General features: G+C 48.0%; 1 protein-coding gene across 5 annotated transcripts in view; it reads left to right on the forward strand.

Moving 5' to 3' along the window:
- Positions 1–25253, forward strand: part of MYO5B (myosin VB) — a 520179-nt gene that overhangs the window by 378093 nt on the left and 116833 nt on the right. For all 5 annotated transcript variants that reach the window (XM_060236175.1, XM_060236177.1, XM_060236176.1 and 2 more), the window contains exons 19-21: positions 1315–1526; positions 7134–7290; positions 12113–12352. In XM_060236175.1, the coding sequence (XP_060092158.1) occupies positions 1315–1526; positions 7134–7290; positions 12113–12352 (609 nt within the window). The remainder of the gene's footprint in view (positions 1–1314; positions 1527–7133; positions 7291–12112; positions 12353–25253) is intronic.

Below are 25253 nucleotides of genomic sequence, written 5' to 3' on the forward strand. Positions count from 1 at the left end.
AGAAGGTCTGAGCGCCTGCTCCGGCTGCAATGCCACTGAGGATGTTCTCCGCAGCTGAGAACGAAACGTCTGGAAGGAAAACTTTCTCCAGTAGAACACGGCACTTGATCCCGAAAGACTCTACAAACCCTAACAAACATTGTTGATCACTGAAGAACTGTTTGGGCCAAAGCGCCTGGGGATGCAGTAGTTCCCTTTTGTATAGATTGTATTTTTATACTGTAATGAGGCTACATTTGGGCTCCTAAATGTTTTTAATCGTTAGATAATTAAGTTCATGTCTTTTGATAATATTTAGGTTTCATATATAGTTTTTATTTATTTATTTAATTCTGTTTGTTTCTTGCCCTCCTCACAAGCAGGCTCAGGCCGGGTTCCATCATAAAATTTAGCAATTTTAAAAACAAATCAACAAGTTAAAACGCAACTAAAACCAAAAGGTTAAATAACAGCAACCGATGCCTCAATAGACTGACATTGGCCGTATATTGGTTCACAGTTGATCTTTTTATTTATTCTTGATTAAAGCCAATTTGCTGCAGTGGTTAAGTGTGCAGACCTTATCTACGAGAACCGGGTTTGATTCCCCACCCCTCCACTTGCACCCTCTGGAATGGCCTTGGGTCAGCCATAGCTCTGGCAGAGGTTGTCCTTGAAAGGGCAGCTGCTGTGAGAGCCCTCTCCAGCCCCACCCACCTCACAGGGTGTCTGTTGTGGGGAAGGAAGGTAAAGGAGATTGTGAGCCGCTCTGAGACTCTTCAGAGTATAGGGCGGGATATAAATCCAATATCTTCTTCCTTCTTCTTTTGGGTTAAGTTTCCCCCACCCCTTTTCTTTTTTTTTCTTCTATACCACAGTGAAAGGCATGTAGTAGGCTTCCAGTGAGAGCTAGTTTGGTGTAGTGGTTAAGTGTGCAGACTCTTATCTGGGAGAACCGGGTTTGATTCCCCACTCCTCCACTTGCACCTGCTAGCATGTCCTTGGGTCAGCCATAGCTCTGGCAGAGGTTGTCCTTGAAAGGGCAGCTTGGTGTAGTGGTTAAGTGTGCAGACTCTTATCTGGGAGAACCGGGTTTGATTCCCCCCCCCTCCTCCACTTGCAGCTGCTGGCATGGCCTTGGGTCAGCCATAGCTCTGGCAGAGGTTGTCCTTGAAAGGGCAGCTGCTGTAAGAGTCCTCTCAGCCCCACCCACCTCACAGGGTGTCTGTTGTGGGGGTGGGGAGAAGATATAGGAGATCATTAAGCTGCTCTGAGTCTCTGATTCAGAGAATGGCGGGGTATAAATCTGCAGTCTTCTTTTGTGCTTGTGAACAGGATCCCGACAAGTTCCAGTTTGGGCGCACCAAGATCTTCTTCCGCGCAGGCCAGGTGGCCTACCTGGAGAAACTGCGGGCAGACAAGTTCCGCAGCGCTACCATCATGATACAGAAGACCGTGCGGGGCTGGCTGCAGAAGCTGAAGTACAGGAGGATGAGGAAGGCAGCCATCCACATCCAGAGGCACACCCGAGGGCACCTGGCCCGCAGGTAAGCTTTGGGCAAGGCGTGGAAGGAGATGCGTGGTTTAATTCATTCATTTTGTTTATTGACGTTATTGTCTGCATTTCTCACTGGGACTCAAGGCAACTTGCAAGAGAGTGAGTCGATGCAATAGCCAAGTTGAGACATTCAGTAAACAACGCAATAGGGCTTGAGCCATAGAACCAAGCAGAAGTTTAAAAAAACAGAACTGAAACATGGCACAAGTGTCAGCAGGACACATGAAATGATGCAAAATCACATGACCAGATCCAGCCCACAGCAGACGATATAAGTTAGTACAGACCACAGTCCCCAGTAATTTATCCAACTAACATGGAATCATAATACTTTTTTTATTTTTATTTGTATCCCGCCCTCCCCGCGAGGGCAGGCTCAGGGCGGCTCACAACATACGAATGTAATACAATAAAATCATACATTGTAATTACAATTATAATTATAAAATCATCATAAATCAATTTACAAATTATATTAAAATTAATACTGTGGTGCTATAACTTAGGTCTTTGGTAAAATTCAGTGGCTAAAAACATGTCCAGCGGCACTTTCTTGGCTCGGTATTAGGTGAAGGTTATTTGGAAGAGGTGGGTCTTACAGGCCCTGCGGAATTGGTCTAAGCATCGCAGGGCCCGTACCTCCTCCGGGAGTTGATTCCACAGCAGTGGAGCTGCAATGGAGAAGGCCCGATCCCGGGTGGTCTTCAATCTGGCCTCCCTTGGCCCAGGGATATTCAGCTGGTTCTTTCCAGCTGACCTCAGCGCTCTCTGGGGCTCATATGGGGAGAGACGGTCCCTCAAGTAGGCAGGTCCTCGGCCATATAGGGCTTGGAAGAGCCCATTCAGGCTGTCTAGTCCAACCCTCTGCTCAATGTAGGATCAGCCTGAAGCGTCCCTGACAAGTGTTTGTCCAGCTGCTGCTTAAAGACTGCCATTGAGGGGGAGCTCACCACCTCCCTCAGGAGCTGATTCCACTGTTGGAACTACTCATACTGCAAAAAGGTTTTTTCTAATATACAGTCGATACCTTCCCACCCTTAATTTAAACCCATTATTACGAGTCTCCCTCCCTGCTGCCAACAAGAACAGCTCCCTGCCATTGGCCTGACCCAACATGGCTTCTTTTATGTTCTTATGTCCATGCACAATCAAAACACACAAAAAATCCAGCTGCTGAGGTCAAAAAGCTTGCAAACTATTGATGACTGACATGAGAGAGGTTTATAAAATTATGCATGGGATAGAGGAGGAAGAGTATGAAGTACTTCTCTCCCTTTCTCGCAATACAAGAACTCGTGGACACTCAGTGAAATTAATGAGCAATAGGTTTAGAACAGAGAAAAGGAAGTACTTCTTCACCCAAAGAGTAATTCATACATGGAATTCACTGCCACAGGAAGTGGTGGCAGCAGCAAGTATAGAGAGCTTCAAGAAGGGATTGGATAATCACATGGAGCAGAGGTCCTTCAGTGGCTATTAGCCACAGGGTATGGATGGAACTTTCTGTCTGGGGGCAGTGATGCTCTGTATTCTTGGTGCTTGGGGGCAGTGTTCCCTCTAAGCTGAGTTTGTGTGAGCTAGCTCCCAGTTTTTTAGCCTCTGGCTCGCACATTTTTGTCTTAGCTCTGGAATAATGGCCCCAAAACTAACTAATCATTGGAGTAGCTCACAACATTAATGCCAGTAGCTCATGAAGTACAATTTTTGCTCATAAGACTCCTCAGCTTAGAGGGAGTATTGCTTGGTGGGGGAGGCAACAGTGGGAGGGCTTCTTGAGCTCTGGCACTGTTGGTGGACCTCCTGACAGTACCTGGTTTTTGGCTACTGTGTGAGACAGATTGTTGGATTGGATGGGCTTTTGGTCTGCTCCAACATGACTTCTCTTACATTCTTAAGAGCAGAGGTCCATGAGTGGCTATTAGCCACAAGGTATGGATGGAACACTGTCTAGGGCACTGATGCTCTGTGTTCTTGGTGCTTAAGGGGCACAGAGGGAGGACTTCTGGAGTTCTGACCCTGCTGGTGAACCTGATGGCCCCGGGGTTTTGGCCACTGTGTGACACAAGAGTGTTGGATTGGATGGGCCATTGGTCTGCTCCAACATGACTTCTCTTATGTTCTTATGTGACTCAGAGTGTTGGACTGGAGGGACCATTGGCCTGATCCAACATGGCTTCTCTTATGTTCTTCTGTGACACAGAGTTTTGGACTGCATGGGCCATTGGCCTGATCCAACAGGGCTTCTCTTATGTTCTTATGTGACACAGAGTGTTGGACTGCATGGGCCATTGGCCTGATCCAACAGGGCTTCTCTTATGTTCTTATGTGACACAGAGTGTTGGACTGGATGGGCCATTGACCTGATCCAACAGGGTTTCTCTTATGTTCTTATGTGACACAGAGTGTTGGACTGGATTGGCCATTGGCCTGATCCAACAGGGCTTCTCTTATGTTCTTATGTGACACAGAGTGTTGGACTGGATGGGCCATTGGCCTGATCTAACATGGCTTCTCTTATGTTCTTATGTGACACAGAGTGTTGGACTGGATGGGCCATTGGCCTGATCCAACATGGCTTCTCTTATGTTCTTATGTGACACAAGAGTGTTGGATTGGATGGGCTGATCCAACATGGCTTCTCTTATGTTCTTATTTCATGCCATTCTGGTCGGTTCTCATTCAAGGGGGCACTTCCCATCTTCCTTTTTTTTGTGAAAGATTCCAGTCTTCATTGATAGAAATATAATGGGGAGCCCACAGGGATAAAACTCCATAGGGCGTTGGATCCGCCATTTCTCTTTTCCCAGGGCCCCCCCCCCCCAATGCTCCGAGCAGAGACCAGATAATAAAATCCAATGACACGTGTTTTAACCGTCTTTAAAAACTTGCGGTTTTATAAATATTTATTAAGACAGAGAGTAATGAGTCGGTTGTAAATCCCGCAAGTAACGACTCTGAATTGTTGAGGGTATACGAGACTAGAAACCACATCCCAGACTAAGTGCCATGCAGAAATGGCTTGGAGTCATGCTTCTAGATGTCGCTAAACCAACGGACATTGCTCTAAATGTCAGATCAATTTGCTGCTGTTGGACTGGATAGCTTGCAATCCATGGTTACACTGCGCGTCACATGCTCTTGGTGCTGGAAGGACTGGAATGGCTAACCCTGGTGAGGAAGTCTTTAGAGTTCCAAAATTTAAGAGCAGAGCATGCAGCGAAATGCAGGGGGAAATCTATTTTCAGAGGGTAGCCATGTTAGTCAGCAGTAGAACAGCTGGATCCAGAGACCAACTAGAACAGGGGTGTCAAGCATGTGGTCCGGGGGTGAATCAGGCCCCTGGAGGGTTCCTATCAGGCCCCCAAGCAACTGGCTGTTGTCTGCTTCCTTCTCTCTCTCTCTTGCTTCCTTCTGTTTTGTCAGGCTTGCCCAATCGCACAGGAGCTACAGAGAAAAGCCTCTATTCTCCCCATTTGCTGAGGCTCCTCCCTTGGGGAGGAAGAGGGGAGGCAGAGCTTGCTTTGCCAGGCTCTCTCAATCGCACAGCAGAGCTACTGAGCCAAGCCTCTCTTCCTTCTATTGGCTGAGATTTCTCCTCCTTCTGGTCCCCTGGGGAAAGAAGGAAAGCGCCAGAGCTTCCTTTGCCCAGTTCCCTGGATCCCATGGGAAAGATACAAAGAAAGCACCTTTAAGACCAAGTGCTAACGTTTTAAGCATGTTTTAAGTTTTGTAAAAACAGAAAATCGTTGTGTTTGTGTCCTGTATAAAGTTTATATCTCTGATACCTAATCTTAAATAGTTACACACATGTCCTGGCCTGACATGGCTCGGGCCAACCAGACATGGCTCGGCCCAACAAGGTCTCATTTATATCACATCGGGCCTTCATAGCAAATGAGTTCGACACCCCTGAACTAGATTTTCAGGGTATCCAGACAAAATCTCTGTGCTGAACTTTCTTAGAAAAACCACTTCAGTGTTTTCCAGACTTCTGAGTTTAGAAAGTTCTTAGCGGAAAATCTGAGTTTAGAAAGTGCTTCAAGAGCCTCGATTTATGTTTTCATTTTACCGATTTTTATTCTATGTACTTTATTGGTACCCCTCTTTTCTCCCCCGTGGGGAACCCGAATCATTCTTGAAGGCTCAGTCCCCAGTATCTCCCGTTGAGAGTATCGGGCAGGAGGTCACGTGAAAGACCTCTGCCAGAAATCTTGGAGAACTGCTAGGGAGGGCCATGACTTGGTGGAAGAGCCTCTGCTTGGCATGTAGAAAGTCCCAGGGTTCAAACCCTGGTATCGCCAATTGAAAGGACCACAGGCAGAAATTGATGTGAACTGGGACCCTGGAGAATCATAGAATCATAGAGTTGGAAGGAACCTCCAGGGTCATCTAGTCCAACCCCCTGCATAATGCAAGAAACTCACAAATACCTCCTTCTAAATTCAGAAGATCTTAACATAAGAGAAGCCCTGTTGGATCAGGCCAGTGGCCCATCCAGTCCAACACTCTGTGTCACATAAGAACATAAGAGAAGCCTTGTTGGATCAGGCCAGTGGCCCATCCAGTCCAACACTCTGTGTCACATAAGAACATAAGAGAAGCCCTGTTGGATCAGGCCAGTGGCCCATCCAGTCCAACACTCTGTGTCACATAAGAACATAAGAGAAGCCACATTGGAGCAGGCCAGTGGCCCATCCAGTCCAACACTCTGTGTCACATAAGAACATAAGAGAAGCCATGTTGGATCAGGCCAATGGCCCATCCAGTCCAACACTCTGTGTCACACATTGCCCAAAAAAGCCTAAACCTAAGTGCCATCAAGAGGTCCACCAGTGGGGCTAGAAACCCTTCCACTGTGCCCCCTCCCCAAAAACCAGAATACAGAGCATCACTGCCCCAGAGAGTTCCAACAATAAGCTGTGGCTAATAGCCACTTATGGACCTCTTCTCCATATGCTTATCCATTCCTCTCTTGAAGCTGTCTGTGCTTGCAGCTGCCACCACCTCCTGTGGCAGTGAATTCCACATGTTAATCACCCTTTGGGTGAAGAAGTACTTCCTTTTAACCATTCTAACTCGACTGCTCAGCAATTTCATTGAATGCCCATGAGTTCTTGTATTGTGAGGAAGGGAGAAAAGTAGTTCTTTCTCTACCTTCTGCCATCTAGCCTCTGTTTAAAAACCTCCAAGGAAGGAGAGCCCACCACCTCCCGAGGAAGCCTGTTCCACTGAGGAACTGCTCTAACGGTCAAGAAGTTCTTCCTAATGTTGAGCTGGAAACTCTTTTGATTTAATTTCAACCCACTGGTTCTGGTCCTGCCTTCTGGGGCCACAGAAAACAATTCCACACCATCCTCTACATGACAGCCCTTCAAGTACTTTAAGATGGTGATCCTATCACCTCTCAGCCGCCGCCTCTCCAGGCTGAGATGATGGACCAAGGGCTGTCGTGTGATCGTGTGAGAACTGACTTTTATGAGGAGGGTGACAAAGCAGGGTTCAGAAAGGGGCTGTCAATATAACAATCCCAACCAGTGATTTTCTTGGCTTTGGTTAGGCTGGTTACCGAGCATTGACTTCTTTTGCTGTTTAACAGATTGGCTGACCGTCTGAGGAAAACAAAAGCAGCCATTGTTCTCCAGAAACAATATCGAATGTTGAGGATCCGCCGAGCGTACCAGATGATCCGCGGAGCCGCTATCACGATCCAGGCTTTCACCCGAGGAATGTTCGTCCGAAGGACCTTTCAAAAGGTATGGATGTCATATTGAAAATTCCTGTGCTTGGGAAATATTTTTCCTTTGAGAAAGGCAGGGAGTTTCTGAAAGGACTTCTCAAAACCCTGACTGCAGCTTGTTTTGACACTGATGTAGCCTTCTAAGAATAGTCTCGGTGTAGTGGTTAGGAGAGCCAGTTTGGTGTAGTGGTTAAAGTGCACAGAGTCTTATCTGGGAGAACGGATTTGATTCCCCACTCCTCCACTTGCAGCTGCTGGAATGGCCTTGGGTCAGCCATAGCTCTTGCAGAGCTGTCCTTGAAAGGGCAGGTTCTGGGAGTTCTCTCTCAGACCCGCCCACCTCACAGGGTGTCTGTTGTGGGGGAGGAAAGTAAAGGAGATTGTAAGTCACTCTGAGACTCTGAGATTCAGTGAAGGTCAGGGTGTAAATCCAATTACTTCTTCTTCTGTGGAAGATCTAGCATCGACTCCAGTGGAACTGCAGAGACAAACATGATTTGGGGAGTATAAGCTTTCAAGAGTCAAAGCTACCTTCATTATCATGTCTGATGATGATCTGATGTGATCGTTAACTCATATCTGATGAAGAGAGGTTTGACTATCAAAAGCTGATACCCCGAAAATCTTGTTTATCTTTTCTGCTGCAGACCAACATGGCTACTCGCCTAAAACTTATCTTTTCCAGACTTCTCAGTTACAGACCTACGTAAGAACATAAGAGAAGCCATGTAGGATCATCAGGCCAATGGCTCATCCAGTCCAACACTCTGTGTCACACAGTGGCCAAAAAACCCAGGTGCTATCAAGAGGTCCATCAGCAGGGCCAGAACTCCTGAAGCCCTCCCAATGTTGCTCCCTAAGCACTAAGAATACAGAGCATCGCTGGCCAAACTATGAATTGGGAGCCACATTTGGCTCTTTCACACATATTGTGTGGGTCTTGAAGCCCCTACTATCCTGTTGGCCAGCTTGGAGAAGGCGTTTGTCTCTTTAGTATCACTTCTCCATGTCTAGCCATCTGGCAGTTTAGAGAATGCATTTAAAGTTAAAGTTGCCTTCTTGCCACCTCTCCCTCTCCCTTTCTTTCGACTCTCAAACACCTGATATTCATATCTTATGGTTCTCAAACATCGGATGCTTATTCTGTGTGGGTCTTACATTAAGCAAGTTTGGCCAACCCAATCTAGACTTTGCGGCTAATAGCTACTGACGGACCTCCACTCCGTAGATTTACCCAGTCCCTTCTTGAAGTTGGCTATTCATGTAGCCACCGCCACTTCCTGCAGCAGTGAATTCCACATGTTAATAACTCTTTGGTTCAGGGGTGGCCAAACTGAGGCTCAAAAACCACATGTGGCTCTTTCACACACATTTTGTGGCTCTTGAAGCCCTCACCACCCAATCAGCCATCTTAGAGTCATAGAATCATAGAGTTGGAAGGGACCTCCAGGGTCATCTAGTCCAATCCCCTGCACAATACAGGAAACTCACAAATCTTGGAGAAGGCATTTCTCTCTTTAAATCACTTGGCTGAGCCAAGCCAGCTGGCGACTTGAAGAATGCATTTAAAGTTAAAGTTGCTTTCTTTCCCCCCCTCTCTCCCTCCCCAATCTATTTGTTTTTTCCCCACCTTTCCTTCCTTCCTTCCAGTTTGGTGTAGTGGTTAAGTGTGCGGACTCTTATCTGGGAGAACCGGGTTTGATTCCCCACTCCTCCACTTGCACCTGCTGGAATGGCCTTGGGTCAGCCATAGCTCTGGCAGAGGTTGTCCTTGAAAGGGCAGCTGCTGTGAGAGCCCTCTCCAGCCCCACCCACCTCACAGGGTGTCTGTTGTGGGGGAGGAAGGTAAAGGAGATTGTGAGCCGCTCTGAGACTCTTCAGAGTGGAGGGCGGGATATAAATCCAATATCTTCTTCTTCTTCTTCTTGCATGTCTTGCGGCTCTCAAACATCTGGCATTTATTCTGTGCGGCTCTTACATTAAGCAAGTTTGGCCACCCTTTTATCTGTTCTAAACCTGCTGCTCGTTAATTTCGTTGAGCAGCCCCTAGTTTTTATATTTTGAGAATGGGAGAAAAGTACTTCTTTGCTTGTCTTCTTTATCTCATGCATAAGTAAAAAAAAAGATAAAGGTAGTCCCCTGTGCAAGCACCAGTCGTTTTCAGCTCAGGGGTGACGTTGATTTCACAGCGTTTTCACAGCAGGCTTTTTATGGGGTGGTTTGCCATTGCCTTCCCCAGTCATCTACACTTTCCCCCCAGCAAGCTGGGTACTCCTTTTACCCACCTCGGAAGGATAGAAGGCTGAGTCAACCTGAGCCGGCTACCTGAACCAGTTTCCACTGGGATGGAACTCAGGTCGTGAGCAGAGGGCTCCAACTACAGTACTGCAGCTTTACCACTCTGCGCCACGGGGCTGTTCTCATGCATAAGACATACCAGCAAACTGAGTGTGGGCTGCCTAGTTGCTCCTCCTACCAAAGATTCCACCCATTCTTCATGTTGTTCCTTTCCTGAACTGGAAGCTTCTGCATTGTCAGATTTCAAAAGTGTTAGCTGCCATTATTTCTTGTGCGCCAGCCACACATGCAGAAGCAACCGTTCTGCCGCCCCTTGGAGGGCTAACTTAATGAAGCCGTTCACACAGAGAGGTGCCCCCACAGGCAAAAATGGAAATCTGAAAATGTCATTTGATAGAGAGCCAGTTTGGTGTAGTGGTTAAGTGCGCGGACTCTTATCTGGGAGAACCGGGTTTGATTCCCCACTCCTCCACTTGCAGCTGCTGGAATGGCCCTGAGTTAGCCATAGCTTTCATAGAAGCTGTCCTTGAAAGGGCAGCTGCTATGAAAGCACTCTCAGCCCCACCTACCTCACAGGGTGTTTATTGTGTGTGTGGGGGGGGGGGGGAAGGTAGAGAAGATTGTGACCGCTCTGAGACTTTGAGATTCAGAGTATAGGGTGGGATAAAAATCCAAAATCTTCTTCATCAGGAGCTTACCTGAAAGAACAGGGCTTATCTAAGTCCTGCTTGGAAATGCAGCTGCCTGCTGACGTCGGTTCATGCTTGCGACCTTCCAATTGGTTGGGGAGAAGCAGTTCCTCCTTTTTCCTCTTGTGCATTCAACAGCTACTCCCTAAGAAGGGCTTTTTTGAGCAGGGATGCAGTTCTGGCTGGCTTGGCATCAGGGGGTGTGGCCTGATATTCAAATGAGTTACTGCTAGGTTTTTTTTCTACAAAAAAGGATGTTAAATGGCTCATCAAATTCATCCAGAGCAGATTCTGCCATCTTGAATCTGTAAGCCATTTCAGTGCGGGGCCTTGCTTAAGCAGATTTCCCACTGATAGCAAACAAATTAGCCGGCTCTGTTGCTGAGAACATGGTCCTACAAGAGACAATGGCGTATGCCCGTTGAAAGCAGTATGCTCGACTACATGACCATTGATCCAATCCAGCATGGCTAATTCTTGTTTCTTACCTAGTGATATGTGAACATCACTAGTCACACATACAGGCTCTTATTTGTCATGTTAGCTCATGGTTGGCCAATAGCGCAGAGTTTGAACTTAAATGTAGGTATGTGAACCAACTTCATTCGTCGGATAAAGCTTCTGTCAGGGGTCCCCAAACTTTCTGAGGCGGCAGGCACATTTAGAATTCTGACACTGAGGAAGGCCTGTTTTAACCTGTTTATCTTTTACTAATGTGTACCCCATAATAAATAATTGTATCTTTATAATAATTTATTTTGACAGGCTTGACCCTCATAAAACACAACACAAAATGGCTGCCGCAGGAAACGGGGCTAATCACAAAATGTCAGAGGGTGAAGCTGTGCATCTCTGATAGTAGCTCTTCAGGCGGAAACTCTTGTATAACGGGGCACTTTCTAATCTGCGAGGAGCCCCGTGGCACAGAGTGTTAAAGCTGCAGTACTGCGGTCTGAACTCTCTGCTCACGACCTGAGCTTGAACCTGGCGGAATCTGGGTTCAGGTAGCTGGCTTGAGGTTGACTCAGCCTTCCCTCCTTCTGAGGTTGGTACCCGGCTTGCTGGGGGGAAAGCATAGAAGACTGGGGAAGGCAATGGCAAACCACCCCGTAAAAAGTCTGCCGTAAAAATGTCATGAAAGCAACGTCACCCCAGAGTCGAAAACGACTGGTGCTTGCACAGAGGACCTTTCCTTTCCTTTCCTTTCCTTCTAATCTGCACAGCCAGTCAGTTCTCCCGGGGTCAATGAAAAGCTCTATAGGGTAAAAGCCTTACCTGTCCCTGCCCACTTTCTTAAAGCACTTGGCGGCACTAGGAAAGGTCGCAGTTGGCACTGTGGTGCCCACATGCACCCCACTGGGGATCCCAGGCTCCTGTGCTTGTGAGTTATCAGGGGACTTTAGGAACAGCTGGTCTAGGTGGACCTTCGGGGTCTCCTGGCTTAGAAAGGTAGGCCTTATGATCCCTTCGTCATCTGTTGTGTTCTAAAGTCCCGTGGAGTGGAACGTCGCACAGCAGCCACCAAAAACAGTTCATTAAAATAGTTCAGGAACAGTTGTTGAAAACGAGATGAATTCAAGCACTGCTGCCGCTGCTTTGGGTTATTCCCAAGGGTCATTTTGTAGAATAGGTGGTGGAGCTCATCCAGGGATTGTTATGCAGCTGCACTTACTACTCAATGAACAAGGAGGTGGAACTCTCAGAAGGAGGAGGTGGAACTCTCGGAAAGGTTCAGGAACTGTGCTCCTGTGAGCTCCCACTGTTTCCGAGGCCTGGTTATTCCTCAAAGGGTCATTTCACCCCCTCTGCGTATTAAATGTGTACATATGTTTGTTTGTTTGTTTGTTGTAGGTGCTCGCGGAGCACAAAGCCACCATCATCCAGAAGAATGTCCGGGCCTGGCTGGCTAGGAAGCATTTCCTCCAGTTCAGAAGCGCCGCTGTGGTCATCCAGTGTTACTTCCGGCGCATGAAGGCCAGGCAAGAGCTGAAGGCCCTGAAGATCGAGGCCCGGTCGGCAGAGCACTTGAAGAGGCTCAACGTCGGCATGGAGAACAAGGTGGTTCAGCTGCAGAGGAAGATAGATGAACAGGTGAGTCCTCTTTCTTTGGCACAGATACTTCAGCCGTCATTATAGCTACTCTGGGTTCTGCGTGTAAGGTTTTTGCCAGTTACTGATCCCAGTCAACTCAGGTAGAGAAAGAAGTACTTTGCTCCCTTTCTCACAAGGAAAGAACTCGTGGGCACTCAATGAAATTGCTGAGCAGTCGGGTTAGAACAGATAAAAGGAAGTCCTTCTTCACCCAAAGGGCGATTAACACTGCCAGAGGAGGTGGTGGCAGCTGCAAGCATAGAGACTTCAAGAGGGGATTGGATAAACATCTGGAGCAGAGGTCCATCAGTGGCTATTAGCCACAGTGTATTGTTGGAACTCTCTGTCTGGGGCAGTGATGCTCTGTATTCTTGATGTTTCAGAGGGGCAACAGCATGAGGACTTCTAGTGTCCTGGCCCCACTGATGGACCTCCTGATGGTACCTGGGTTTTTTGGCCAGTGTGTGACACAGAGCGTTGGATTGGATGGGCCATTGGCCTGATCCAACAGGGCTTCTCTTACGTTCTTAACTCAGCGCATGTGAAAATGTTCAGAAGTTTATCGGAGATCAATACAGACCAGTGGACCTTTGTGCCACGGGACCATTGCCGAGAAAAGGGTACCTTACAAACAGAACTGAGAATATATCAAGCAAAAAGGCGCACAAGCTGTGCATAACAATTATGAGCACGAGTTGGCAAAGAATGTGTCTGAAGGTCCAAAAGGAAACGGACTGCTTTGTTATCTTTGTGTGTGCGCATCTGTGCGTTTTTAAAGCGTAGCCTCGCTTCACCTTGACTCAGGCTGAATTACATAAGAAAATCACAGCTCTCGAGGAGAGAGCTTCTTTCCGTGCGCAGATTTGCTGGGATGTTAAAAGGGAGCTCTGCTGAGCTCTCCCCGCTCAGTCTCTCTGCTCTGCCACTTCTCTGCCGCTCACTGCTCTCTCGCCTGCCAGAAAAGCTGAGCTTGAGATAACAGCGAAAGAGATACTGATCTGTGCCTGGCGAAGCCAACAAGAGAGAAAGCCCCGTGTCCTTCTTTGAAGGAGGCAGACAAATGTCGGAAGAGGTTCTCTGTAAGCAAAGAGGGAGATTTGGAAGGGGGGCAGCAGTGGCTCGGTCGCTGGGTCGGTAGAGCAGCTGCTTGGCATGCAGGACGTCCCAGGTTCAGTCCCCGACATCTCCAGTTAAATTAAGGGGATGGGAAAGATCTCTGCCTGAGACCCTGGAAAGCTGCTGTAGTCTGTAGTCTGTAGACAAGAACAGGGCTTTTTTTTTGTAGCAGGAACTCCTTTGCATATTAGGCCACACCTCCCTGATGTAGCCAGTCCTCCTGGAGCTTACAGTAGGCCCTGTGAGAAGAGCCCTGTAAGGAATTCTAGCAGGACCTCCTTTGCCTATTAGGCCACACCCCCTGATGCAGCCAATCCTCCTGGAGCTTACAGCAGGCTCTGTAAGAAGAGCCCTGTAAGGAATTCTAGCAGGACCTCCTTTGCCTATTAGGCCACACCCCCTGATGCAGCCAATCCTCCTGGAGCTTACAGCAGGCTCTGTAAGAAGAGCCCTGTAAGGAATTCTAGCAGGACCTCCTTTGCCTATTAGGCCACACCCCCTGATGCAGCCAATCCTCCTGGAGCTTACAGCAGGCTCTGTGAGAAGAGCCCTGTAAGGAATTCTAGCAGGACCTCCTTTGCCTATTAGGCCACACCCCCTGATGCAGCCAATCCTCCTGGAGCTTACAGTAGGCCCTGTGAGAAGAGCCCTGTAAGGAATTCTAGCAGGACCTCCTTTGCCTATTAGGCCACACCCCCTGATGCAGCCAGTCCTCCTGGAGCTTACAGCAGGCTCTGTGAGAAGAGCCCTGTAAGGAATTCTAGCAGGACCTCCTTTGCCTATTAGGCCACACACCCCTGATGTAGCCAATCCTCCTGGAGCTTACAGCAGGCCCTGTGAGAAGAGCCCTGTAAGGAATTCTAGCAGGACCTCCTTTGCATATTAGGCCACACCCCCTGATGTAGCCAATCCTCCTGGAGCTTACAGTAGACCCTGCACTAAGAGCCCTGTAAGCTCTTGGAGGATTGACTACATCAGGGTGTGGCCTAATATGCAAAGGAGTTCCTGCTATAAAAAAAGTCCTCGACAAGACTGACCTTGATAGACCAAGGTAGTATAAAGCAGTTTCATGTGTGTTCATGTTTGCATGTGTTCAAGGGATCTCGGTGGTCTTGACCTTTTTACCTCAAGTGGAGTATTTAACGGCTGAGGAGTTTAGAGTTGCCAGGCCTTACTCGTGAAATATCTGGGGACTTTGGGGGTGGAGCCAGGAGACTGGGGGTGGAGCCACGAGCAAGGTTGCGACAAGCATAATTGAACTCCAAAGGGAGTTCTGGCCATCACATTTAAAGGGACCATGCACCTTTTAAATGCCTTCCCTCCCTTGGAAATACTGGAGGATAGGGGCACCCTGGTCCAGTAGTTTTGAAACTTGGAGGCACCAGATGCTATGCTGAAATTTTGGTGCTGATACATCGGAAAAAAGTTCCCCCCAGAGCCCTAGATACCCACAGATCAATTTTCCATTATACCCTGTGGGAACCAATCTCCATATGTTATAATGGAGTGCCTCTAGACATTTCCCTTCCCCCCCCCACCCCGCTTTCTTGTGACCCTCAAGTGAGGGAAGGGCATCCAGACTGGGAGATCCCTGCCCACAACCTTAGGAGTTAATGAGGAACAAGTGGGGGGGCAGGTCTTTCAGTTTGAGAGTTTCTATCCAGCATGGCATCGTGGTTAAGAGTAAACATCATTTTCTCCAGAGGGAAGCGTGGTACAAAGAGTTACAGTGTCTTTTCCCCACATTCATTTAGTTTTCCTCAGAGGTAGTCACTTAATGGGTGCCTTAAATGCAATGAATGATTCTCCCAAACTTCCTTTCAGTATCATTTCAATCTTCTTTGTGGTCTCTGTGCAGAGTCCCACATTTGGGTTCAGAGCCCTGCTCGAATCCAGCCTGGGAGATTCCCGTAGCAGCGTCAGACCGTTTTTGCACACAGCTTACCACGGGGTCACATTCCTGTTCTCTCCACAGCGTCCGTCGGATTTCCCATTATCTGCGCCGAAGTTACAGGAAGTGCCACAGCTTTTGCCTAGAAAATGTAAACCGCTAAAACCCAGTTTACGTTTGCTGTGCAAAAGCCGCGGCACTTCCTGTAACTCCGGCGCAGATAATGGGAAATCTGACAGACGCTGCGGAGGGAACAGGAATGTGACCGCGTGGTAAGCTGTGTGCAAAAACGGTCACAGTGTTTTTTTGGCGGGCTTTTCTCTCAGTTCTGGGGAGCAGGCAGCTTCTGAGCATGCCTAGAACTGAGAGGAAAGCTCCGCCCCCTTTCCCCCCCACATACGTTTCGTTTTCTCAGACGTAGTCACTTAATGGCTGCTTTAAATGCAATTAATGACTCTCCCAGACTTCCTTTCAGTATCATTTCAACACAGCGCCTGCCTGATGGTTATTGGCTCTTGTTCATTTTGATGTCAGCCCATTTATAAGCAGTTCTCCTAAGCACTCCCTTCTTGGCACTTAAAACGCAGAGCTGGAAGGGAGGCAGGCTGCTGTTTGGAGTTGGGGAAGCCATTTTCTGCAAAGTCCAGCAGACCTGGAAGGACATTAAAATGTTCTGGTGGACATGCAGAGTCACGTCGTATGGGTGTGACTTTCCAGGGGTAGCTACAGCGCCAGCCAGATGTTTTATTTGGGCCATTAACTGTGATTAAGGAGCCCCGTGTAGCAGAGTGGTAAAGCTGCAGTACTGCAGTCGGAGCCCTCTGCTCACGACATGAGTTCAGTTCCAGCAGAAGCTGGTTCAGGTAGCCGGCTCCAGGTTGACTCAGCCTTCCATCCTTCCGAGGTCGGTAAAATGAGTCCCCAGCTTGCTGTGGGGAAAGTGTAGATGACTGGGGAAGGCAATGGCAAACCACCCCGTAAAAAGTCTGCCGTGAAAACGTGAAAGCAACGTCACCCCAGAGTCAGAAATGACTGGTGCTTGCACAGGGGACCTTTCCTTTCTTATGTAACATACAACCAACCCTCTCAAAAAGCCCAGTCCCATCCCTGGCTCTAAACTGTGGGGAGAAAAAAAGGGAGAGGAAAATGAAACTCAGAAATGAAATGGGATAGGCGGGGATCATGAACCAAACAGATAAGTTTTATTTCGAGCTTCATGGAGCACTGAAAATTCAGTCCAAATATGCAAAGTTAAAAGATCTTGGCATTCTTTGAGGTTCAAAAAAAATAAATTAAAAAGAATTGCCCAACATCTAAGCTCTGCAGATTGGAAAGTGGGTTCTAATTTAGATCAAAGTCAACACTGCAAGAAGCTGAGAGAGAATTCTTCATGTTCAGAAATAGCCCTTTTGTATGGCATGTCTTGCTTTTAAGGAGGCTGGCTTTCCTCCTGAAGGCCTAGAAATAGGAACAGATAGCTTCTGTAGTTTGAAACAACTGAGGGCGAGTAAGGTTGAGGACAGTACACTTTCAGATTTACACGTATGAAAATGCAAGCATACATCTAGAGATGTAAGGCGGGAATGATACAGCTGCATGATTGGAAACAGGTCTGTGGCATGCTGTGATCGCACACACAAAATACTGCACTTTCAATCCACTTTCAATTCACTTTCCAACTGGATTTTGCCTGTTCAGACAGTAAAATCCAGTTGGAAAGTACATTGAAAGCGGAATGAAAGTGCATTATTTAGCATGTGTGATCGCAGCTGTACAGATCTTTAACCATGGAATTAGGATTGACGCTGTCGTATGTACACATGGTCACAAACCTGGGCTTGTCACCAAGAAGTGTGTGAAAGGTCTTAGTATCCATTTCCTGTTGTCTGTGACACCAGAGGTATAATGGCGCGGCCATTATTTTGAGGAAATTGCACTTTCAGCTGCCTTATACTGAATTAAACCCTTGGTTTGGCAGGGCCAGTATTGTCTACTCAAACTGGCAGTGGCTCTCCAGGGTCTTAGGCTGAGGTCTTTCACATTACCTCCTGCCTGGTCGTTTTAACTAGAGATGCTTGGGATTGAACCTGGGACCTGCTGTGTGCCAAGCAGAGACTTTTCTACTGAGCCACAGCCCCTCTGCAGTGATCACCAAGAATTCGAAGGGCTGTCATATAGAGGATGGTGCAGAATTGTTTTCTGTGGCCTCGGAAGGTTGTACCAAAATCAATTAAATGAGAAGAATCTCTGGCCGAACATCAGGAAGAACTTCCTGACGGTTAAAGCGGTTCCTCAGTGGAACAGGCTTCCTCGGGAGGTGGTGGGCTCTTCTTCCTTGGGAGTTTTTAAGCAGAGGCTAGATGGCCATCTGACAGCAATGCTGATCCTGTGAACTTAAAAAGGTAAAGGTAGCCCCCTGTGAGCTACTGGCATTCAAGTGGTGAGCTGCTGCATAAATTAGTGTACCCTGGGGGCATTTTTCCATTCATTTCCAACTCTGGGGTGACGTCGCCTCACAACAGACTTTTTACAGGATGGTTTGCCATTGCCTTCCCCAATCCTCTACACTCCCCCCCGCCCCCAGCAAGCTGGGTACATTTTACCAGCCTTGGAAGAATGGAAGGCTGAGTCAACCATGAGCCGGCTATCTGAACCCAGCTTCCGCTGGGATTGAACTCAGGTCATGAGCAGAGTTTGGACTGCAGCTGACCACTCTGCGCCACGGTGTTCCTCCCCCCTGTGAACTTTGGGGGAGGTATTTGTGAAGTTCCTGCATTGCGCAGGACTCGTTGACCCTGGAGGTCCCTTCCAACTCTATGGAAGGTTCCTGCATTGGACTCGTTGTCCCTGCATTGGACTCGTTGACCCTGGAGGTCCCTTCCAACTCTATGATTCTGACATGTGGCGCAGAGTCCAGCAGAATCTCACCTGCCCTTCATACTTGAACATGTTTTGTCTGAGGTTTGCTATGGCACCCATTTGCCGCATAAGTGTAAATGGGAGCTTCGTAGTAAGAACATAAGAGAAGCCATGTTAGCTCAGGCCAATGGCCCATCCAGTCCAGCCGCCACCACCTCCTGTGGCAGTGAATTCCACATGTTAATCACCCTTTGGGTGAAGAAGGACTTCCTTTTATCCGTTTTAACCTGTCTGCTCAGCAATTTCATCGAATGCCCACGAGTTCTTGTATTGTGAGAAAGGGAGAAAAGTACTTCTTTCTCTACTTTCTCCATCCCATGCATTATCTTGTAAACCTCTATCATATCACCCCGCAGTCCACGTTCCTCCAAGCTAAAGAGCCCCAAGCACTTTAACCTTTCTTCATAGGGAAAGTGTTCCAGCCCTTTAATCATTCTAGTAGAAGAGGAGGAGGAGATTAGATTCATATTCCATTCTTCACTTGGAGTCTCCGAGCAGTTTACAATATCCTTTCCCTTCCTCTGCCTGGGAGATCTGCCTGCAGATTTATACCTCACTCTTCTCTTCTGAATCAGAGTCTCAATCTCCTTTCCCTTCCTCCACCACAACAGACGCCTTGTGAGGTGGGTGGGGCTGAGAGAGCTCTCCCAGAAGCTGCCCTTTCAAGAACAGCTCTGCAAGAGCTATGGCTGACCCAAGGCCATTCCTGCAGTTGCAAATGGAGGAGTAGGGAATCAAACCCGTTTCTCCCAGATAAGAGTCCGCACACTTGACCGCTACACCTAACAGGCCCTTCAAAAACACTAAGATGAATACCAGGGAGCTGAGCGAAGCATCCCTAAGCATTGGAGTATATAGTGGCTGCTCCTCTCTCAGGATCAGCATACTTGGGGGGAGGGGGTAAGCTGCCAGAGCAGAGAGCTTCTGGTGGGACCCGCTGTTGTGGACTCCCCACCTCACCCATGCATCTCTCCTGTCACCTGCCTGTCCTTACCTATTTGTTTGCAAGCACTCCACTTCCGGCTTCCTAGTATGCCTGGGGAATGCATGTGGGTGGTACACAGCAGCAGCACTCCTAAGATGGGAGGGACGGTGGCTCAGCGGTAGAGCATCTGCTTGGTAAGCAGAAGGTCCCAGGTTCAGTCCTTGGCATCTCCAACTAAAAAGGGTCCAGGCAAATAGGCATGAATAAACTTCAGAGATTGACCAAGAGAAAGATCTTGGGGTCATGATAGATAACTCATTGAAAATGTCAAGACAGTGTGCGTTTGCAATAAAAAAGGCCAACGCCATGCTGGGAATTATTAGGAAGGGAATTGAAAACAAATCAGCCAGTATCATAATGCCCCTGTATAAATCGATGGTGCGGTCTCATTTGGAGTACTGTGTGCAGTTCTGGTCGCCGCACCTCAAAAAGGATATTATAGCATTGGAGAAAGTCCAGAAAAGGGCAACTAGAATGATTAAAGGGCTGGAACACTTTCCCTATGAAGAAAGGTTGAAACGCTTGGGACTCTTTAGCTTGGAGAAACGTCGACTGCGGGGTGACATGATAGAGGTTTACAAGATAATGCATGGGATGGAGAAAGTAGAGAAAGAAGTACTTTTCTCCCTTTCTCACAATACAAGAACTTGTGGGTATTCGATGAAATTGCTGAGCAGACAGGTTAAAACGGATAAAAGGAAGTACTTCTTCACCCAAAGGGTGATTAACATGTGGAATTCACTGCCACAGGAGGTGGTGGCGGCCACAAGCATGGCCACCTTCAAGAGGGGTTTAGATAAAAATATGGAGCAGAGGTCCATCAGTGGCTATTAGCCACAGTGTGTGTATATATATATATATAAATTTTTTTTGGCCACTGTGTGACACAGAGTGTTGGACTGGATGGGCCATTGGCCTGATCCAACATGGCTTCTCTTATGTTCTTATGTTCTCAGCTTGAGATCCTGGAGAGCTGCTGCCAGTTTGAGTAGATGATATTGATTTCTATGGACCGAGGGTCTGATTCAGTATAAGGCAGCTTCATATATTCATATGGTGCAGAGTGGTGGCACTCCTAAGGACCACGGCAGCCACACAACCAGCTGTACGCACCAACAAGTGCTTTCAGGCAAAGAGTGTGAACTGGGCACAGGTGTCTGTGAGCGTTTTTTGGGGGGTGCATGGTCAGGTGAGGAGCCCATGGATGTGTGGAAGGAAAGGGAAGTACAAGAGGGGAAGCAGTGGGGAGCAGAATAGGGCCCCTGGGAACTGTCTGCCTAGGGCCCTCCGAAATTTGGAAGTAGCACTGTTCCCTGCTCCGCTCCACAAGCTTTGTTTGTGACGAACAGGATGAATATCTGGAGTACAAGTCATAGTTCTCCTTGTTTCAGCCAGGGAGAGGGAGCCAGTTTGGTGTAGTGGTTAAGAGCGCGGACTCTTATCTGGGAGAACAGGGTTCGATTCCCCACTCCTCCACTTGCAGCTGCTGGAATGACCTTGGGTCCGCCAGAGCTCTGGCAGAGGTTGTCCTTGAAAGGGCAGCTTGGTGTAGTGGTTAAGTGTGCAGACTCTTATCTGGGAGAACCGGGTTCGATTCCCCACTCCTCCACTTGCACCTGTTGAAATGACCTTGAGTTAGCCATAGCTCTGACAGAGTTTGTCCTTGAAAGGGCAGCTTCTGGGGAGAGCTCTCTCAGTCCCACCTACCCCACAGGGGGAGGAAGATAAAGAAGATTTGTGAGCCACTCTGAGATTTAGAGTGGAAAGCAGGATATAAATCCAATATCATCTTCTTCTTTATGCCGCTGCTCAAAATTGCGTGTGCGTCGTGCCATCAAGTTGCTTGCAACGTCCGTTGGCCTTGTGAATTAGCGACCTCCAAAACGCCCTCTCGTTAACAGCCTTCCGCAGGTCTTGCAAACGGAGGGCCACGGCTTCCCGGATCGAGTCAGTCCATCTCATGTTGGGTCCTACTCTTTTCCTGCTGCCTTCAACCTTTCCCCACCTCGACTGTCCCTCTTCCAGGGACTCTTGTCTCGTAATGTGTCCAAAGTACAAGAGCCTCAGTTTAGTCATTTTCGCTTCAGGCTTGACTGGATCTAAAGCACACTGATTTGTCTTTTGAGCAGTCCGCAGAACTCTCCTCCAACCCCACGTTTCAAAGGAACCCGCTTTCATCCTGTCAGCTTTCTTCTTTGTCAGAATTGTTCAAAATTGCTGGTGCGGAAATCATGAGAACGGAACTCTCTGCCCTCCTGCTGTTCTGCCTTGCCACCTCTTTTCCCCCTCCTCCAGTTGAATTCCCATGGCAACAGTAAGTTTGTTGGGGGGGGGAATGTTTGAGAGAAGGGCAAGAAGGCATGACGGTTGTAAGATCTTCAGTAAGTCATCCTAATTTGGGGAACCAGATTCCCTCCTTCTCCTTGAGAGGAAAAGGAAAGGTCCTCTGTGCAAGCACTAGTCGTTTCCGACTCTGGGGTGATGTTGCTTTCACAACGTTTTCATGACAAACTTTTTTATGAGGTGGTTTGCCATTGCCTTCCGCAGTCACCTACATTTTCCCCCCATCAAGCTGGGTGCTCATTTTACCGACCTCGGAAGGATGGAGGCTGAGTCAACCTTGAGCCGGCTACCTGAAAACCCAGCTTCCGCTGGGGATTGAACTCAAGTCGTGAGCAGAGCTTAGGACTGCGGTACTGCAGCTTTAACACTCTGCGCCACGGGGCTGAGAGAAGCAGACCCAAATTCAAACAAAATGGGCCTCCTGCTGTCTTGTGAAGTTTGAACTTTAGGTGGCATTTAGTTGCTCTGAATTTATAGGTGAACGAAGGCTGAAGGGTTCGGAGAGTAATTATCAAATTCTGCATCGTACTGAGGCTTCCAACTCGAGAAGTTTCTGGTCTTCATTGTGTGAAATTATTTAAGGAGAACAGTTGACTGAGAAGGGTAGATACATAACCGAAAAGGGTGAAAAAGGCTGTATTGACTAGGATTACTATATTTTGAAAAACAACCCAAAAAAGGACGTATTTCCCGACTGACTACTTCAAATAACTGATCACTATGACAAATCTCATTTTATATACCCCTGCTATTTAAGCTGAAGCTTGTCTTCACTTGGGGTGGGGGGCTATAGGACAAACACACTCGGCCTCCCAACCCATAAAGAACATATTAGATTTATACCCCGCCCTTCACTCTGAATCTCAGTCTCAGAGCATCTTACGATCTCCTTTCCCTTTCTCCCTCACAACAGACACCCTACGAGGTAGGTGGGGCTGAGAGAGCTCTTACAGCAGCTGCCCTTTCAAGGACATCTCCTAGGAAAGCTATGGCTGACCCAAGCCCATTCCAGCAGGTGCAAGTGGAGGAGTGGGGATTCAAACCTGGTTCTCCCAGATAAGAGTCCGTGCACTTACCCTTAGTTTGGTGTAGTGGTTATTTTCATCAGGTTTTTTAAGAGACCAAAAGAGGATGGACACACAAATATATAAATAAAATATTATTATTATTATTATTATTATTATTATTAGATTTCTGTTCTGGAAAGGTCCCTGGGGATAGAAGGTGCTGATTATGAAAGAACAAACTGGCAAGTAAAACACTGCCTAACAAGTGTATTAAGCAACATGTCTTAGCATGATATTGTGACGTGCTGCAAGAGCTAATCATTGGGTCTTGGAGTGCTTAAAACCAAAGTACCCTAAGGGTCAAACAGGAATGCTTATTCTCCAAAGCCTAGAGTTGCCAAGTCCCCAGTGGCCTCCGGCAGGGGACTGTTTTTGCGCGCACTTTGGCGTAATGTTGTCACCTGCAAGTGACGCCATTGCAACAGCGACATCGCACACCAGCCACTCTAGGCATCTCCAGGAAAACTCTATGGTTTTCCCCGGACGCTCTAGCATTTTGGGAGGGGGAAACTCTATGGTACCTATTATACCATAGAGTTTTCCCTCCCAAATGGTAAGAGTGTCCAGGAAAATCAAACGCCTAGAGCAGCTGGCACACGACGTCGCCGGTGTGATGACATCACTTGTGGGTGACATCATCATGCCAGTGACGTCAGGGGAGGTTCCTCCCACCGGCCCAATGTGGGCCGGAGGGTTGGGAATCTCCTGGACAGAAGAACCCTTGCCTGGCCTGGGGGCTTGGCAGCCCTACCGGAGCCACCAGAGAAATGGGCTGCAGTCAGTTCAATCCAGGGCACTAGCACTCCTATACAGTCTCCATATCTGCTGGGCTCCTAGGCTTTTCATGGGTACAGAAAACCACCTATCTATTTCTTTGTGTTGGAGAAAACAAGGTGCAAAGTAGAGAAGCTCTAGCTTAGGGATGTCGAACATTCGGCCCGGGGCCAAATCAGGCCCTCGGAGAGCTCCTATCAGGACCCCGAGCAACCGGCTGTCATCTGCTTCCTTCTGCATCACAATTTGCTTTGTAAGTCTTGCTCAATCTCACAGGAGCTACAGAGCAAAACCTCTGTTTTCTCCATTGGCTGAGGCTCTTCCCTTGAGAGGAAGAAGGGGGAGGGAGAGCTTGCTTTGCCAAGCTTTCTCAATTGCACAGCAAAGCTACAGAGCCAAACCTCTCTTTCTTCTATTGGCTGAGGCTCCTCCCTTTCCTGGGCCTCCTGCGATTGAGCAAGCCTTTCAAAGCAAGCTGAGATGCAGAAGGAAGCAGACAAGAGCCAGTCGCTCAAGGGCCTGATAGGAGCCATCTGGGGGCCTGATTCGGCCCCCAGGATGCATGTTTGACACCCCTGGTCCAGATCTAGAAGACTGAATAAACTGCTCTGCCTTGAACCTTGTTCTCTTTTTCCTCCTTACTACTGGTACAGCCTTATTTTCTTCCTGTTTCTCTGTGCCACCAGTCTGCCCAGCTTCTTGTAGGCTCCAGGAATGGTCCGTAACCTGAACATCTGATGCTAGTGAACTAAGTGCATGAAATCCTATCAAATCACAAGCAATTTATGGCACCCCCCCATAAAATGTTCAAGACAAGAGACGAAACAGAGAAGGGGTGGTTTGTTATTGCCTGCCTCTGTATAGCGACCCTGGTATTCCTTGGTCTCCCATCCAAGCACTAACCAGGGCTGACCCAGATTTAACCATCCTGACATGGGTGTTCTTGATGACTTGACATATCCTTGAAAACCAAGGTGACTATCAGTACAATTTGGGGCCTGTTTGGTATAACGGTTAAGTGCTCAGACTCTGGGAGAACTGGGTTTGATTCCCCCACTCCTTCACATGCACCTGCTGATGAGACCTTGAGTCAGACACAAGTTCTTGCAGAGCAGTTTCTGGGAGAGTCCTCGCAGGATGTCTGTTGTGGGGAGGAGAAGGGAAAGGAGATTGTAAGCTGCTCTCTGAGACTCTTCCAGGTAGTAAAGGGTGCGGTATAAATCCAATCCCTTTTCTTCTTCTTCTTTGCCACCAATTTTGTTGCTAAAATAGAGAGAGCCAGTTTGGTGTTGTGGTTAAGAGTGCGGACTCTTATCTGGGAGAACCGGGTTTGATTCCCCACTCCTCCACTTGCACCTGCTAGCATGGGCTTGGGTCAGCCATAGCTCTGGCAGAGGTTGTCCTTGAAAGGGCAGCTGCTGTGAGAGCCCTCTCAGCCCCACCCACCTCACAGGGTGTCTGTTGTGGGGGAGGAAGGTAAAGGAGATTGTGAGCCGCTCTGAGACTTTTCGGAGTGGAGGGCGGGATATAAATCCAATATCTTCTTCTTCTAAAATGCCAAATTGGATTTAGGATTCCGGAAAGCTGGATTGGATAGATTTTGTGAGCAGAGAAGTAGACAACCTTCAGGATATTTGTTAAAATTGAATTCACCCTGGGACTATTAACATGAAGTTTTTTTCTGAGAGAGCCAATGTGGTGTAGTGATTAAGTGTACAGACTCTTATCTAGGAGAACTGGGTTTGATTCCCCATTCCTCCACTTGCAGCTCCTGGAATGGCCTTGGTCAGCCAGAGCTCTGGCAGA

The sequence above is a fragment of the Heteronotia binoei genome, chromosome 4 (assembly GCF_032191835.1).
Source record: "Heteronotia binoei isolate CCM8104 ecotype False Entrance Well chromosome 4, APGP_CSIRO_Hbin_v1, whole genome shotgun sequence".
NCBI classification, from domain to species: domain Eukaryota; kingdom Metazoa; phylum Chordata; class Lepidosauria; order Squamata; family Gekkonidae; genus Heteronotia; species Heteronotia binoei.